At 35.3% G+C, this 18764-nt stretch overlaps 1 protein-coding gene across 1 annotated transcript in view; it reads left to right on the top strand.

Annotated features, from left to right (window-relative positions):
- Nucleotides 1–18764, top strand: part of MTMR10 (myotubularin related protein 10) — an 80484-nt gene that overhangs the window by 24134 nt on the left and 37586 nt on the right. Inside the window, exons 3-5 of the mRNA XM_027851494.1 lie at nt 1189–1325; nt 3978–4050; nt 5059–5201. Of these exons, the coding sequence (XP_027707295.1) occupies nt 1189–1325; nt 3978–4050; nt 5059–5201 (353 nt within the window). The remainder of the gene's footprint in view (nt 1–1188; nt 1326–3977; nt 4051–5058; nt 5202–18764) is intronic.

The following is an 18764-nucleotide window of genomic DNA, read 5'->3' as shown; positions in this document are numbered from 1 at the left end:
TCAGAAAAGACAATTGATGCTTGGAGAGAGTGATTTGTCCAAAGACAAACAAAGCTCAAATCTGAATATACTTCTTCCAATTCTCCGTCTAGTGTTTATTCTACTATGCTAGCACAGTGACAGTATAGTTTGAATATTGTGTTTTGGAAAATGAAAAGTTAATTCATTTAAAATATTTCCAACTACTGACACTTAGAAAGGCGATACATAACTTACTGCTTTCCCAAATGAAATAGATTCAGCCAAATTAAAATTAAAAGAAGTGCAGGGCGTAAGGGTGTGTGTAGCTGCACCTATTTTTCTCTTACTTCACCCAGAATAAAGCTGAAAAGATGATCTTGGGGAAATAAAATTCCTGAATGACTTCTCACCAGGCATTGCCAAGAATCGGTATTAATCAGAATTAACAGTCACTCATTAAATGCCTACAGCATTATTAATGGCAAGAGAGTCAGTTGGACTGGACCATAATGTATAATGAAACTATAAAGTTAAGTTAAAGTTTGAAGGCCCTTAAAAGCTATACAGATGAACTAAGATTGAACTAAGATACAAACATTTGGATAAGATTTGGGGTTTATTTGTTTTTCAGGATTGGTAAGGCTTTAGCATGCTTGTAAGATAGTAGGAAAGGAACCAGTAGACAGGAAGACATTAAAGATGAAGAGGGGGAGAAAGAGAGGATATTGGGGGGGGCAGTCTACAGAAGAACATTAAAAAGAGTGGAGTCATGGGTATATGTAGAGGGGTTGGGATCGGCATTATCAGACTCTAGAGTAAAGGAGGATAGAGTGGAGAATGTTAGTAATTTTTGAGATAAAGATGAAAGAGTTTGTGGCCTGCACTTGACTAATATATGCCTCCTGACAGATATCATTATTATATCTTGGGCTCTCAGGTCAATAAAGGAATCTATTAACCTAAAAGACCTAGAACTTGTGAAATACCAGGTATTCCCTAAATGTATATGCTGTAGACTTCTGAAGGGGATATTTTTGCATATTTTTCATTTTCTGTCTTAAGCTATGATGCAACTGAAGACTATCATCATTAGGCCAATGTCATTAGTTAAGCCAATAAAAAACAGGCTATAGTAATGTGTTATCCAATTTTGATATATATTTTAGTGCATGTAATAAATTTATAACTAAGAATATTTAACTGAGGTTTTTTTTTCTTTTTTTAAAGGAGAAATAGTTGTAAATGAAGTCAATTTTGTGAGGAAATGCATTGCAACAGACACAAGTCAATATGATCTGTGGGGAAAACTGATATGCAGTAATTTCAAAATTTCATTTATTACAGATGATCCAATGCCATTTCAGGTTTGTTTCTTAACTTTTAAAACATTCATCTGTTTAATGTCTTTTACCATATGAGATTGTATAAATTTAGAGTTCAAAAGAAAATATAACACATTTATTACATTAGCAAATACATTAATTATAGAGTTTACTGGATAGTGGAATTCAAAACAGGATTTAGGGAAAATATTTGGACATGCAGAGAAAATATGGTGCGTTCCCTTTTGGAATTTACTTTGCTTGAGGATTAGAAGATATCATTTGGATTTTTATCTTAGATAATAATTATTTTCTTTATTCCAATTTTAAAAGTATTTAACTTTTACATAAATTAAAAGACTTTATTAAATTTTTAAAGCAGAATATCATATTCTTATTTAGAACAAAGGTAATGAAATCTAAATGTTTTCACATTTATACTTTGTAATACATTTTTATAAAGTCTTTTTTTTAGAGTGATGTTACAAAATAGAATTGAAAATGTTTGTAATGTTATATCAACTTACTGGACACCAATTGTGTATAACATATTTATATTAAAATTGTTGTGTTAAAGCTCTTTTTAGTAACTTTTTTTGGGGGTGGCGCAGTGTGAAGCAATCAGGGTTAAGTGACTTGCCCAAGGTCACACAGCTAGTGAGTGTTATGTGTTTGAAGTCAGGTCCTCCTGACTCCAGAGCGGGTGCTATCTTCACTACACCACCTAACTAGTAACTTGTAAGCAGGGAGTTACTGCTTCTCTTTTGAAACCCCCTTTAGGCACAGTCAGGCAGTACAAATGAACACATTTGTCGTGTCTGAAAATGTATGTCTCATACCGCATTTGTTGTCCACCACCTCTTTGCCAAAAGTCAGGAGGCATAATTCTATAATGTTGGTTTTTAAAAAAGACTTTAGCCATTAAATTCAGGCTTTAGATTCCAGGTAAACTGGAGAACCATCAAGGAAAGTTATTATTTTTTTTAATTCACTTTTTCCTCAACTTAATGTGTTTAACTTTGGTTATTTTATTATTTTCATTTCTTAGTTCTATTAAAAAAAACAAAAACTGGTTTCTCAATGAAGTATTTGAATACAGATATCAAATATGAGGTGAAATGTTGTATGCACATATGTATAGATGTGTGATATGAGTACACATATGTAATAAATAATTACATATATGTGTCAATATATTACATATATTTTTATAGGATTTAAGGGACACTATTTGTGTGTATGTGTATGTATACATATATTTATACGATTGGTTTAATTTATGTGACTTTAATAACTTGTTTGAGTGTAGCATTTTCCTTGTCAGTCTGATTGTATGAAAAATAGTTATTTGAGAAAATGTCAATGTTAGCAGTTGTTTCACCATCTAAACTTTTTAATATGAAATTACATTTGTATCAAAATACTTTTTACTTATTGCAGTTTTTTGGCATGAAAAGAGGCTCAATTTTCCTCTTTTGATTTAGAATTTCTCCTTACTATCAGATTTCCTAGATTAACATTTATAGGTCGTTATAATCGTTTCAAGGCCAGAATTCTACCTTTTTTGTATTCCTTGACCTTAACACAGTGCTTAGCACAGAGTAAATATTTAAATAAATACTTTTCCATTCCACGTGGCCATCTTATATTGAAAAATGCCAAGTTTGAGTATTGGGTTAGGGCAATGCCTATATGATACATCTCTTTTATTCCTATGATACATCATTTATTCCTTCTGCTCTGACTTCATCCTTAACACTGACCCTTGGTGTGTGGATGGATCGACACATCTGAAAAATCTTATAAATGGCCCTATTGACAATATTCTTCAAAAGTGAATAGCTAAGTTTGAAAATAATAAAAATACTAACAGCACGTGAATAAATAAAATGTAGCTTACCAAATAATATTTTTAAAAACTGAATATAAAATCAATTCTTAAATAAGCTTTTTGTTTATAAGAGGTAATTTTCCACAGTTAATATGAGTTACTGTAAATGACATTGAAAAGAACCCATAGACCTTCATTGAAATAGGAATAATTTTGATGGTAGAGCTCAATGCTTTCTACTACAGGCAATTAGATTCCCAATTCACTTTAAATGTGATTATAGCTTCATACAGAGCTATCCCTAGAATATAGCATATGAGTATGATTGCCTTCCCCAGACTTTAGCATTTAGGTGGTACAGTGGATAAATCATGGGGCCTAGAATCAGCCTACGTTCAAATCTAGCCTTAAACACTTATGAACTGTGTGATCTGGGCAAGTCACTTAACCCTGTTTGCCTCAGTTTTCTCATCTGTAAAATAAGCTGAAGAAAGAATTGTCAAGCCACTCTGGTATCTTTGCTAAGAAAACCCCAAAATGGGGTCATGAAGGAGTTGGACCTGACTAAAACCACTGAACAACAGCAAAGAGGCAGCAAAGCCAATAACACTGCCCTTTCCTGCCTTACACATTTTAATCCACATGAAATCTTGTTGAGACTACAGTTTATCCTAGGTGAGGGCTATCGTAGTAATGATAGAGGCCCATATGCCTTCTATACCTTGGCCTTGGTTGCACATTTTTTATTTTTTGTTTTCTTTATTTTTAGAAGTGCCATAAAAAACTTCTTTAGCGTTTAGAATATAAGTATATAACTCAGTAAAGCTGAAAACTTTGTAAGCAGAAATATTTTTTAATTTCAGAAATTTCATTATAAAAACCTTCTCCTTGGTGAACATGATGTCCCTTTAACATGTATTGAGCAAATTGTGACAGGTATGTACATAACTCTGAGTAAATAGTTTTTAACAAGTTGATTTTGCTCAGAAATTAGAATATTGATGCAAGAGTCTAAAGTTGCTTGGATTATACTTCTGTTAACTTTTTACTTTTTGATGAGTAAAAAGGTTCATCAAAGTTTATATTTGATGTCAAATGTCACTTGGGTTTCAACAGGATTATGAATCTAAATAACACAGTTAAAAGAATTAATTTGTAGCTGTTATTTGGCAGCAGCATGTAAGTGAAAAGAGTGCTGGGCTTTGGAGCCAAAACGCTAGGTTTCAAATCCTCAATCCTGCATATGTTCCCTATGTGGTCTTGGTTATTTTATTTGAAACTTCTTGAGCATTTATTTCCTTATCTCTAGAATAGAGATAATTTGTATTGCCTGTTTTACAAGGTTGCTTCATAAAGCTGAGTCACTATTCTAGAGGTTGGCAAATTAGGACCCCTAAGCCAAATCCAGCCTACTGCCTGTCATTTTGTTAAAACCATTTACATTTACATTTTGTAAAAACCATTCTTAACTCATAGGCTGTATAAAAAACAAGTGGCAAGCTGGATTTAGCCCATGGGTCCTTGTTTGCTGATCCCTGCTCTATATGAATGGGTTATATCATCATAAAGTAAATGAATAATTATTGTAGCGTGGATATAAATTTTTATATTGTCTTGGTTATTCCTATTATTTTTGAATTAATAGATTGTAAATTTAATAATTTATCTGAATAGTGATACTTTTTAGTAGTTGTTTAATTTGAAAAACATTTATCTAGTTGCACACAATCACCTCCCAATCTCCCAAAATAGACTCAAGGACAGGTAAAAAATAATCATTAAATACTGGATGAAAGTCTAAATTATTTAGTGCTCAAATTATGGCAATTTTGATATTTTAAGTAATATTTTACTAAAATATGCTTTATTGATGAGTATTGGAGATTATGCATTTAAAAACATAATTTAACAATGTTCTTTCTTTAAAATCTTCTTTTATTTCAGTAAATGACAACAAAAGGAAACAGAAGATCCTAGGCCCCAACCAGAAACTAAAATTTAATCCAACAGAGTTAATTATTTATTGTAAAGATTTCAGAATTGTTCGATTTCGCTTTGATGAAGCAGGTCCTGAAAGTGCCAAAAAGGTAACATGCCATTCAGTTTTAGGGTAGTCTTTTCTTTAATAGTATGCTTACTAATTTTGGGGGGGAGTTCTTGTTATGAAACATGCATAAAGGACTAGCTTGAATAATTTTATCCAGTATCACCTAGATAACTACATAGCTTACCGTACCTTGCTCATAGTAGGCATTTAATGTTTTGTTTTGAATAGTTAAAGCCAAATATATTAACTGTCATTGTCTTGAGCTTGGTTCTGCATAGAGCTTACTAAATAAAGTAATATTCAGCAAGGATCAATCATAGGCTAGATTAGAAATCATGAATTTGATATTCTCTTGCCTTCTGGGAAATGTTCACCTATCATTTAGTGAGAGAAATTAAGGAGAGGAAACCCTTTGCTCCTATTCCATAGTTTGGATCCTGACAGAACCAAATCAGCGTTCTTTCTCATCCAGTATTGACTCTTTGGGGCTCCCTTGGTAATGCAGTAAACGTCAGGAGATTGTTAGGAATTTTTACTTAGTACACCTATACCCCTGCTACCTTTCTCCCCCAATTTCTGTAGAGAGTATATATGATCCTTCTGTCTTATGTTTGCTAAGTATGTGGAGTAGCAATATGTAGTGGTATAAAGAGAAACTTCACTCCCATAACTTCAATCAACAGGCTTTTATTAAGTTCGTAGTATATGCCAGGCACTTTAAGAGGGACTGGGAATACAATGACAAAAAATAAAACAATCACTGTTCTTAAGGATCTTGCATCCTTCTGGGGAGACAACATGTATATATCCCAACTATATACAGAATAATTACAAGATAGTTAAATTACAAATAAATATTTACAAAATAATTAAATTAGCATTTGTAGTATTATTAAGAAATTCTGTGTTAGAAGGTGGTGCTTAGGCTGTATCTTGAAGGAATGTATTCTGTAGTTTAGAGGTGAAATTCTGTAGTTTAGAGGTGAAAAAGTAGTACTTGCAAGGCATATTAGCCATTATGAAGACATAGAGATGGGAAATAAGATGCACTCTTAAAGAACTCCTGTTGTTTATTTCAGCTCCTGGGCCAGAGGACTAAGCCAATTTTTTTTTCTCTTGACTGAGAGAAAAATGTGTATTAAATACTTTTTTCTATTTATATGAAACTGAACAAGGTCTTTAATAAGGGACCAGAAAAGCTATGTTCTGTTTTCAGGCTTTATAACTTAAGCTAAGAACAATAGAACTCATCCATTGAAAAATAATGAAAATAGTTAAAGGATTAGAAAATAGTGCTTCTTAGAAAACTGAGAAGTCACTGGGACTATGAGATGGGGGAAAAAAAAAAGGAAAGGAAGAGCCAAGATAATGGAGTATTAGGAAAAGGGAGCTTAGCACCCCATCACTACTCTTCCACAAAGATCTAGGAAACACACCAGACCAAGTTCTGATTGGGAAATCCAAGAAAAAAATTAGTGTCATTTTTCCTTCCCAGGTTAGCATAGGGAGACAGACAAATCTATAGACACTGGGGACAGAGTCTGTTAGGGAGAGTGTAATGTGGAGCACTGCAGCACAGTATTTTAAAGAGATTGTGCACTAGAAGCAATTTCAGACCTGTATAAGGGGGTCCAATTTTGAGTGGAGAGACAGGTGCCAATTGGCAGCTGTGTTGCTAATTCTCAGTTCACATATCAAGGGTGACCTAGGGAAGGGATCTGTGCTTAGGAGTGGTAATCCACAGTGAGGCTTGCTTGTGGGCCCTGGGCCGAGTTCTTAGCAAGGCGTAAGTTCAGGATCAAGCAGCACTTGTGTGACTGACTCCAGGAGTACAATATTGTCTCAGTTCCAGTCACCAGCCCAGTCTGAAGCTTACTGATGGTAGCTGAGTCCAGCAGTAATCTACTGGAACTCCAACCAGGGGCAAACCTATAGCTGTGTTGCTTAGTCCCAAATCCAAGCCAGAAACTGGCAGAGTTCAGACGAGGACAACTGTCCTGAATCAGGCAACTTTGGAGTACTGAAAGTTTGCAGATTTCCCCCAGCTGGAGCTGTCCCTGAGATCCTGGAATAGCCCAATACTCAGTACCCTCAAGAAAGCAGCAGAAGGACACAAACTCAGTTCAGATATTCCCTCCGAAGTGGGTATAACCTGGCCTTAACATAAAGTATGAATCAGGAAATAGGCTGTAGTAATGAGCAAACAAGAAAAAATCCCACCATTAAGAGCTATTATGATGGCAAGGATGCTTAAGACATCCCAGAAAAAGAGAATGACTTCAGTATATCTGCAAGCAAAGCCTCAAAGAAAGACACAACTTGGGCACAAGTTCAACTATAGTTCCTGTAAGAGATGAAGCAGGATTGTTTTTTAAAGAATTAAAAATGATTTTAAAAACCAAATGAAAGCATGGGGACTGGGGGGGGGGGTGGAAAAATAAATGAGACCTATGAAAGAACTGAAAAGAGAATCAGCAGCTTAGAACAAGAAATACAAAACCTTAACCCAAAAAACAACTACTTGAAAATATAATGGACCATGTAGAAAATCTAGTGAGTGCATGCAACAATAAGAAATATTAAAATAAGTCAAAAGACTGGAAAAATAGAAGAAAATATAAGTTATCTCAGCAGAAACAGCTGGAAAACAGATTGAAGAGAAATAATCTAATAATCACTGTACAACCCCTCCAAAAAAGCATAGATATTATATTTTAAGAAATTACAAATGTTTTTATTTTTATGTCCAGGTCTCTTAAAAGCAGAGGACAAAGTGAAAATAAAAAGAACCCACAAGTTACTCCTTCAACTCATTAAACATTAAATACCCGCTATGTGCCAGGCACTATACAAAGTCTTAGGAATAAAAATAAGAAAAAGGCAGCCTCTGCCTTAAAGAAGCTTACAGTCTAATGGTAGAACACAACACATACATGGAAGTTAAAAAATGGAAAGGGGATAGTTGATCCCTGAAGTTGAAACCAAGCAGAACTTAGAAAATGGAGAGTTACTTGGAAAGTTCTGATCTGAGTTCTGTGTAAAGGAGAGCTTTGGGAAGAGTTTATTGCTCTACACTCTAACCCTCTATTGAGAGGGAAGAGGCAACTGAGGGAGTTGAGTAGGTATTGAGTACCAAAAACTGAATCTTCATGGTGATAAGATTTCAGGTGATCAGTTTATCCTGAGGGATGCATAAAGTTCTGTGGAATTGAAACCAAGCAGAGTTGTTGATGAAGAATTGAGAGTTGCTCCTGAAAGAAACCTCAAGATGAAAACTCCCAGGAACATTATAGTCAAGATTCAGAATTTCCAAGTCAAAGGAAAAATACTGAAGCAATCAGAAAGAAACAATTCATGTTTGGAGGAGCCACCGCCAGAATCCTACACCATTTAGCAGTTCCAGTTCTAAAGGAATGAGTTTGGAATGCTGTATATCAGAAGGCAAAAGATACAGGCTTATGACCAAGAATGACTTAATCAGCAAAACTAAATATAATACTTCAGGGAGAAAAATGCATCTTTAATGAAATTGCCTAGTGCTTGTCTCTCAAACTGTGCGGCAAAGAACCCTGAAAGAAATATCCCAAGTTTGTTTTTCTGTTTAAGTAAATCTTATATTGTTAATAGGCATCAAAAATACAGCTAAAGTGCAATTAATGAGAGGTCAAACAATGCAAAATTTGATTTATTGCAAATCAGAAAATGATACCAAGTCACATTTAATGTGAGCCAAAATTCAGTTGTTATGTATATGAGCTAATCTAAGGTTTAACACACCATTTCATGTCAGTCTGCACTTGGCTAAGATAGAGAGCATGAAAATGGCTTTATGTGTTTCTGTGATCTTAAAAGAAGAAAAGGGTAGGGAAGAAAAATATACTAGAGATAGGAAAGAGAGAAGAAGGATGGAGAATGTTGTTTCACATAATTGGGGTATTCATATAAAATTAATGAACAAGGAGGAAAGAGTAGGGGCAAACAGTTGATTTCACTTTCATTTGAACTGGTCAAAGGAAAGAATACACTTGAAATTGGATACAGAAATACACGAGGATAAATTAAGGGAGGGGTTAATCCTAAACGAAACAAACTACCTAGGGAGATCTCAAAGAGGGATTTAAAAGAAAAGGGAAAAATAATTAAGAATTTGTGATTGGGTATTGGGAGAGGGAAGGAAGGGGGAGCAGGAGAACAGAAGCGGGTTACCAGACCTAGAGCTTTGGTGCTGAGCACATTTCTTATTTAATAAAGTGGGGCAGAAAACAAATAGAAGGAAAAGCACAAGAGAAGAAGATAGAGGGAAACACATGATTAACAATTACTGTTAACCATAAATGGGATAAATTCATCCATAAAACTGAAGAGGATAGCCAGATGGATTAGAAAGTAGAATTCAACAGCATGTTTTTTATAAGCATTAATACAAGGGCTGGATCAAAATCTACTGTTTCTTCTAAAGTAAAAAAGTCAGGTAGCAATTGTAATAGACTAGACAGTAGCTAAAATAGACTTAAAAAAAAGATAAACTGGGAAACTACATGTCGTTGAAAGGTATCACAGTGTATTAGTATCAATACTAAATGTGTAACAAGTGGCATAAAATTAAATACTTAAAGAAAATATTAAATCAGTTGAAAGGAGAGATAGATAGTAAAACTATAATAGTGGGCAGACCTAGATTAAATCTAACAAAAAAAAATAAGTGAAATGTGGATCATAGAACAAAATTATAGACAACCTTGATCTAAAAAAAGAAAACTAAACCACCAGTATAAGAAATGAAAATTATGAATTCATACAGTAATGAAAAAGTAAAAATAATTGTCAGAAAATATTTTGCCCAGTTACATGCCAAAAAGCTGACAAGCTAAATGAAATGGTTGAATATTAAAAAATTGTAAATGTCCAGATTAACAGAACACGAAGTAGATCACTCAGTCTAACTTCAGTAGAAGTTGGATAAGGCATAAAAAAGTGCAATTAAAATTAGAAGAGAAACAGGAAATGGAAGAAAATATTGGCAGCAAATTTCTCTTAATGAGCCTGGAGTCAGGAAGACTGGAGTTCACATCTAGCTTTAGACACCTACTAGCTGTGTGACCTTGGGTAATTCAGTTCATCTCTGTTTGCCTTAGTTCCTTTCACTGTAAAATAGGGACATTAATAGCACCTACTTCTAGGATTGTTGTGAGGATCAAATTATGTAATATTGTGAAGCTCTTAGTGTAGTGTCTGGCACATAGTAGTTGTTGTCTTTCCTGCTTGAAGACCAAAATACCATCATTATTTTAGAGTCAAGTTATAGTGTGACGGACTGTGGCTAATCAGACCAATACAGGGTTGGAAGGCTCTACCACAGGTTGGCACAAATAGTCCATATGAACATTGGGAGTGGAGATGTCTCTAAATTTGTGCATCTCATTTCTTTTGAGCTGCTGCAATTCTGCTTTGTTCATAGAGCACGGCCCCTTCTTTGATGTGGGCACACCGTGCTGGGTGGTCCTGTGCCAGTGTCTTCCATGTGTCACAGTTGATTACACAGTTCTTCAGAGAGACCTTGAGAGTGTCCTTGGATTGCTGCTTCTGACCACCACATGAGCACTTGCCTTGTGCGAGTTCTCTATAAAATAGTCTTCTAGAGAATCGTACATTTGGAATTTGAAGCCAGCCTATCAGAGTTGCACTCTCTGAAGTAGAGTTTGAAGACTTGGCAGTTCAGCTTAAGAAAGGACCTCAGTGTCTGGTACCTTATTTATCCTGCCAGGTGATCTTCAGAATCTTCCTGAGACAATTCAAATGGAAGTAATTCAGTTTCCTGGCATGGTGCTGATGGATTGTCCAGGTTTTACAGGCATACAACAATGAGGTCAGCACAGTGGCTTTGTACACCTTCAGTTGGGTAGGCAGTCTGATACCTCATCTCTCCCATACTTTTCTTTTGGAGCTTCCCAAACACTGAGCTAGCTCTGGCAATGCATATGTTAGCCTCATCATCTGTGTGTGCATTGTGCATCCCTGGAAAGTAAACTGCCAAGGTAAGTGAACAAAATCTTTCCATTTGTTATAACCAATGTTTCCATGTATGGATGGTGTAGTGCTGGCTGGCGGAGAACCTCTGTTTTTTTGGTGTTAATCTTTAGGCCAAAATTAGCACAAGCAGCAGAGAATCAATTCATACTGTATTGCATCTCAGCTTTAGGGGCTGCACTGAGTACACAGTCATCTGTGAACAAAAGGTTGAGCACCAACTCTCCCTCCACTTTAATCTTGGCTTGTAGCCTTTTCAAGTGAAATAATTTACTGTCAGTATGACAGTTGACTTTGATGTTGTTTTCATACTCATTGAGGGCATCTGACAACATTGCTGGAAACATGATAAAAAGCATGGCAACAAGTGGACAGCCTTGCTTCACTTCATTGGGACTGGGAAAGCACAAGAGTATTGTCCATAATCCAGAACCCATGCAAGCATGCCATCATGAAATACATACAATGTATTATATGCAGTGAATTGTATTACATACAATGAAATACTGATAAAGTTTTCCTGGTAAACAAATTTTGTCATGATTTCCCATGAGCAAATCTACTGATGATGATGATTGATACAGGGAACTGATTTAAAATAATAAGAATAAAAGCAATTCCCCAATTAATAAATGGTCAAAGGATATGAACAGACATTTTGCAAAGGAAGAAATCTAAGCTCTCAATAGCCATATTTTAAAAAATGCTCTGAATTTCTAATTCAAAAAATACAAATTAAAACATTCTGACTATATACCTCACACTCTTTTGATTGACAAGTGATGAAAAGGCTATGGGAAAACAGGTACATTAACACATTTTTGGTGGAGCTGTGGACTGGTTCAGCCATCCTATAAAGCAATTTGAAACTATTCCCCCAAAACTAGCGCCTACCTTTTGACCCAGCAACACCACTACTAGATCTATACCCCAGAGAGATCAATAAAAGAGCAAAAGGACCCATATGTATAAAACTATAGCAACTCTTTTTGTAGTGTCAGAAAATTGGAAACTGGGGTGGTATCTATGATTTTGGGACTAGTAGAACAAATTATCACATGTGAATGTTATGGAATACTGTTTGTGCTGTGAGAAATGAAGTGGATGGTTAACAGAAAAGTCTAAGAAGACTAATGCAGAGCAAAGTGAGTAGAACCAAGGAAAAAATTATATAGCAACAACAGACAGTTTTGAAAGACTTAGGATCTCTGGTAGATGCGATGACAAAACGGAATTCCAAAGGACTTGTAATCATGTATTCTACCTGCCTCAGGACAGAGGTAATTGTCTTAGGGTTCATATTGAGACTTTTTGGACAATGGTCAATGTGAGAATCTGTTTTGTGTGCCTGTAACAGTAAGTTTTGTTTTCATTGCCTTCTTGATGAGGGTGGCAGGTGGATGAGCAGAGAAAAAATACTTTTATTGATTGAAAAAAATTATAAAAAAGCAAAAAGGTTACTCAGGGCTTTTATATGAAAACGCTATATATTTTCTATTTTGATTAAGAAAAGAGTGAAAATGATCAAGCAATTTTTGAGTTAAACCTTAGGAATTGAAGAATTCTGCTACTATTATGCATTATGATGGGAAGATTGGGTTGGAAGGACTTTAAAACAAATGGATTTTTCTAAAGATTTTAGAGACTAACTATCTTCTAGAAATGTTTTTATGACTTTCGCCGCAGCAAACATACTTTTCTGTTCTAGACTTTAGGATTCTGACATCATCTTAGATACTAACATAAACTTACTGACACTGAGACTGTTTCATCTAATGTAAATGATCCTTGTTTTTCTCCATGATGACACTGGAAAAGAAGAAAAGGGGGAGAACTGAAAGCTGTCTTCAGTTAGATAAGGGCTCTCATGTAGAAGGGGAAGTGGACTTGTTCTGTATTGCTGCTGTGAGCAGTCAAAGTAGCATTTATTTAGTGCCTAATGTGTGCCAAGTGGGAGGGAATATGCATTTATATAGTGCCCACTATGTGCCAGGCACTGTGTTAAGCAGTTTGCAAATATTCTCTCATTTGATCCTCACAACTCTCCAACAACAAAGTAGGTGATGGTGTTATCAGCATCTCTGTTGTTCAGTCATTAGAGTCATGTCCAGCTCTTCATGACCCTGTTTGAGGTTTACCTGAAAAGGTAGTGGAGTGGTTTGCCGTTTCCTTCTCCAGCTCATTTTATAGATGAGGAAACTGAGGCAGACAGGATTAAGTGACTTGCTCAGGGTCACACAGCTAATAAGTGTGAGGCTAGATTTGAATTCAGGAAAATAAGTTTTCCAGACTCTAGGCCTGGCCCTCTGCTGTGCCACTTAACTGGCCAGAGTCACACAACTACTAAGTATCTTTGGCAGGATTTGAACTTGGGTCTTTCTGATGAGAGAGACAGCATGCCATAGATAGAACATTGAATAGAGAGAGAATTGGCCAGAAAGACTTGGGTTCAAGTGCTGCCTCTGGCATATGCTGTGATGTATATTTTGTGACTTTGGCCTAATCTCTCAGGGCTGTCGCTAACTCTTTTAAGACTATAAATAGTGGAGAAGGTCCTGACATGCATTGGTAAAGAGAATTTCATCTGTGTTCCCTAGTTGAACCGTCTGGAGAATTATATTTCAGTCTGGGTAACACCTTTTAGGAATGACATTGACAAGGTTGTTTATATACAGAGATTGGCTAGCACAGTGAGAGGGATTGAAAATAATTCTGTTCAAGGATCATTTGAAGAAATTGACCATATTTATCCTGGAGAATAGAATTAGTAGGAAGAACATGTTAGCATTCTTCCAGTATTCAAGAGTTTAATGCATGGAAGAGGTACTAACTTTGTTTTGCTTGATTCCAGAGTGTAAAATTAGAAACACCAGGTAGAAGTGTAGAAAGGCAGTTTGCCTAATTATAATGAAAAACTTCCTTGTAATTAGCATTTCCTCAAATAGAATGGACCTCCTTAGAAGACAAAAAGTTTTTTTTTTTTTCCTGCTAGGCTTGAATTATTTGACAATAAGTTTTTAATCACTAGAAAATTTTAATTAAGTTGATATTGGATAACCATTTGGAATGTTGTAGAAGAGATGCCTGTTTAGGTATGGGTTGGACTAGATGATTTGAGGTGCCTTCTGACTTTGACATTCCATGATTCTAAGTCACAGGGAAGCAATTTTTGTTTTAATAAAGGAAAGTCAGCCTTCACAACTCTTGAAAACTGTCTTTGAAGTTGTATGAAGGTTGCAAACTGTGCTGGAAAGGATGTCATTATTAATGAGACCATTTATCCCTGATGTATTGAAATTTAAAGGAAACTTTTTAATTAGATCTGTTACTCCAATAATAGAACAGTGTGCTTCATGAAATGGTAAATTTTCTTCCACTAAAAGTATTAAAACAAATACTGACTGGATCACCAGATAGAGATTCATATATTGCTAGGGAATTTGTATTATGCTGAATCCAAAATTCTCTAAGGTCTCTTCCAGCTCTGAGATTTTGTGATTCTCATGTTTTGCTAACCTAAGACATCTTTTCCTCATGTAGAACAATTTTAGAATTGAACTGAATATATTTGTAAAAGTGTATTGTTTAAATATTGTCATTCATGCTTAAGCATGCCACTGTTCTGTACTGTAAGAAATTTTGCTCAAAATGAAATTGTCAGAATTAGATTATTCCCTTATTTGTAGTTTGAAATGAATGTGCTGTGTATTTCTGATGAGGTCTAGAGATTTAGGGGTGTTGGGACCCCAAAATCATGGCATGCGGGTCCTGCCCAAAAAAATTTGACCCAAGCCTTCTTTCAGCCAAAGCCAAGATCCGCCATATTAGCCAGACTCTTAAGGAATCTGAGCACCTGTGAGCTATTGGCTAGATTGTAAAAATCTGAGCACGTTAATGGAGACAAGATGGACCTTATGTACAGAAAGACTGTGGGAGGTATCAAGGATTGGCCAAGTAGTTTGGGGTGACTAGAGGAGGGGTCTAAGGAAGATCTGAATGAGAGTGGTCTGTAAGCTGGGGTGAACAGAACACCTGGGACCTGGGCAACACAACCAAGGGAGAATGGAGCCTAACTAGTGTTGGAAATGGCCTGGGGCCATAGGGAGGTAAGACAATGGAGGGCTAGGCTAGGTTAAGGGTAACAGAATTGGGAGATTGGGTATAGCCACAGTGAAAGGCTAAATGATGGAATTATGGCCTCACGGGAACGCCAGAGACCTCCTTGATCAAGTGGGAGACAAGTGAGAGAATTCAAGGACAGCCCAAAGGTTTTCTAGGGCCCTTAGACAAATGGGGCCCAAATTGGGACCATGGTCTCAATTTGGGCCCATAACCCATCATTTCCACACAAACCCCAAAATGATTGCCACACCTAGTCTCTGGTATACAGTTATCCAGAGTCTGATCATCTGGTAATGATGAAAACTTAGAAATCTTGTATGTTTTATAGGATGAAAAATTGTAATTATCTATTGATGAATGTATTCGGTGATTTTCTGAAATTTCATTTTTGCCTTGCATACAGTGGAACATGAATTGAACTACTCTAACCATTAAAATTAAAATCTTAATCTCTTAAAATCATAACTTGGAAAGGTGATCAAATTTGATGAAATCACTGCAGCCTTCTTTCCATTCCTGAACCTTTTCTTTGTACCACTATTCAGCTTATGGGAGGTAACTGCCAAGTTACCTAACATATTGGATGGTTAAGAAGAGAATGCTTTGTAAACCTTTGCACAAGTATGGTATGAGTTATTATTGTTATTTATAATTGTGTTTCCCAAGCCTTGGCCACTTTTGTTTCATTTTTGCCTTGTCTCTATATCCCTAGCACCTAGTTCAGTTGCCTGGAATGTAGGTGCTTAGTAAATATTTGATTAAATTGGCTTAAAAAGATAATTCTAAATTAGTTTATTTGAAAGTATTCGTATCTTTTCTCCATAATATCTTCATTCTGTACTACAATTTATTTTCTGTGGTAATAGAGTAAATAATCTTCTCTAAAGCATATATAGGTAAATTCTATGGTGAAAATAATTAATCTTACCATGTAGTAATTTCTGATTTATAATTTTTCACCTAAGTGAAACTATAAATTTTACAAGTCTATTAATTTAGGAGTTGCTGATAGAAAAAAACTGGAAATGAAAATAATCTCATTAAGTAGTATATACAAAAAGTGTGAAGAACAAGGTTATTGTATCAAAATAGAGCTGTGTCTTTTTAGCATTCCCTTGATTCCCAAGCTCATTTCTCAAAATGTGTTACAATGGCATGCATATTATGTATAAGTATATACATATGCATGTTTATGTGCACATATTTTATTTATGGATTGCAAAAGTAAATTACACAACACATCTGGTTAAAATTCGTGTCTCCAGCTTCAACTCATGTAAGTTACCAAATTTATTTTCAAAATATCTGTAAACTTTTTTAGACTCCTTTAAGTGCTGATGCTGCTGTATATACCCATTTGTTTCCTAATATTAAGTGCCCCCCTTTTAGTGAAACAGCTTTTTTGCCTCCTTCACTTTATATTTATATAGATGTATGTTTTTAAAGAGTATTTTAGAAATAGATTTTCTTTTCCACCTTCTTTGTTTTTTCTTTTATAACTATAAAATGTGTATTCCCTGAGTTCCCAATCAGTTTTTCAATTAAAGAGGTACAGGCTAATAATGATAGCTAACATTTGCATAGTGCTTACTATGTCTCAAGCACTGTTCTAAGCAGTGTATAATTATTATCTCCTTTGATCCTCACAACAACCCTGAGAGATAAATGCTATTATTATCCCCATTTTACAGATGAGGAAACTGAGGCAAACAGGTTAAGTGATTTAAAGTGATTTACCCAAAGTCACGAGGTAGCTAGTAAATGTCTGAGGCTGAATTTGAATTCAGGTCTTTTTGACTTTAGGCTTAGGACTTTATATAGGCCGTATCCAGCTGTCACTTAGCTTTTTGGCTAAAGACCAAAGTCATAAAATTTTGCTTTCCTCACATCTTAGGAAAGGTAATATTCAGATATTAACTTGGGATGCTTTCCTCTGTGTGCATGTGTGGATTTCACATGTCTCCTTTGTATATGCTCATAACCTATTGATAGTATCATTTTTAGTTCTAGAGCTCTCTCTGCATGTGTGCACGCACACATATACACAGGGTGGTTCAAAAGATCACATTTTTTGTTTTACTTTTTACTAAATTTCTCAACTTTGGGGTCATGTCCTTCATACATACCCATGCATATGAGAGTTAAGAATGTATAGGGAACTTTCTTTGATTACTGGGAAATTTAGAAAGAAAACGGAAGCTGTGGTTGTATGCGTAGCTCTCTGAAGATTTAAGGCCCAGTAAACAAAGAAGTGCCTTTTGTGTAGTTAGAAAATGCAGAGATATTTAAAGATGGTGTAATTTTGGAGTTGCCTCCTAAAGAATAGTAGTCTTGGAAGGCTTTGTAAAGAAAGTAGGTATTGAGCAGAGATTTGAAGGAAGGGGAAGAAATGATTTGGCAGAAAGGAATACAAAGGGGCTTTCAGCAACGTGTATGCAACATGAAACATGGCTTGAAAGTGAAGAAGATAAAGCAGGTACAGAAGACACCAAGTATTTGTTCTGTATGGAAACAAGACTGTCTAAGAGTATAGTCATGCAGCTATTCTGTTAGCTCTTAAAAGCAACCATTTAGTGGCAAGGCTTAGAATTTAAAGTTAGGTGATATAACTTAGGGTAAAGACAAATGGGAGCCTTAGCAAGATTGTAAGGGGAACATCGTGATCAAAATGACATTTCAAGATAAATATTGTAGATTATGAGAAGAAGGAGATTCTTGGATTCAAGGCAGCAGGTATTGGGATTGCAATGTCAGTAAAGCTGTAAAGTGACTAGGGCCTAAGTTGATAATCTGTGGCCAGAAGTAAAGAAAAAGGATACAAGTACAATAACTGTTCTAGAGGAAAAAGCAACAAAGCTTGTAGCGAATTGAAGTTGATAGAGAAATAAAGATGATATCAAGATACTGAGCTAGAAATAGGATAATGATACTTCTGATAGTGAATGGGGAAGTAGGGCTCATGTTAGAGGAAAGAATCTAAGAGATGGGTAAGCAAAATGTTAATGAGACTACAAATTTTAATAAATATGAGCAGTGAGAAATAAGAGACGTTGAGTGAGATGACATGGTTAGAGATTTGGGTTTAGAAAGAATTTTCAGCCAAAGGTAACAATAAACCCTGGCCCTTCTTATTTGTAACTTACTGTTTTAAAATTAGGAAACAAAGGGAGAATTGGTAAGTAAGGTGAATTTTCATTTTTTCATAGAAATTGTTTACATGTATAATATGCATATGGAATGTTGTCTTTATGTCTGAATATGTGGCTGTCATTTTTAGCAATATAAGTCAAGTCACCAATATTTCTGCTTTTGTTTCCTAAGATAAAATGTCCTGAAGATGTGCCTAAATTCAGCTTAGCTACGAACTCTCCATTTATACTACAGAAGATTTTTAGATAACTTTAAGATACAACACAACAGGATCTTTAGCCTCCAAAACATTTTACCAGACTAA

This window comes from Vombatus ursinus, unplaced genomic scaffold, assembly GCF_900497805.2.
Source record: "Vombatus ursinus unplaced genomic scaffold, bare-nosed wombat genome assembly UNPS02009205.1, whole genome shotgun sequence".
Classification (NCBI taxonomy): Eukaryota; Metazoa; Chordata; class Mammalia; order Diprotodontia; family Vombatidae; genus Vombatus; species Vombatus ursinus.
The sequence above is the reverse complement of the archived record's forward strand: the minus strand, read 5'-3'. Positions and strand labels throughout refer to the sequence as shown.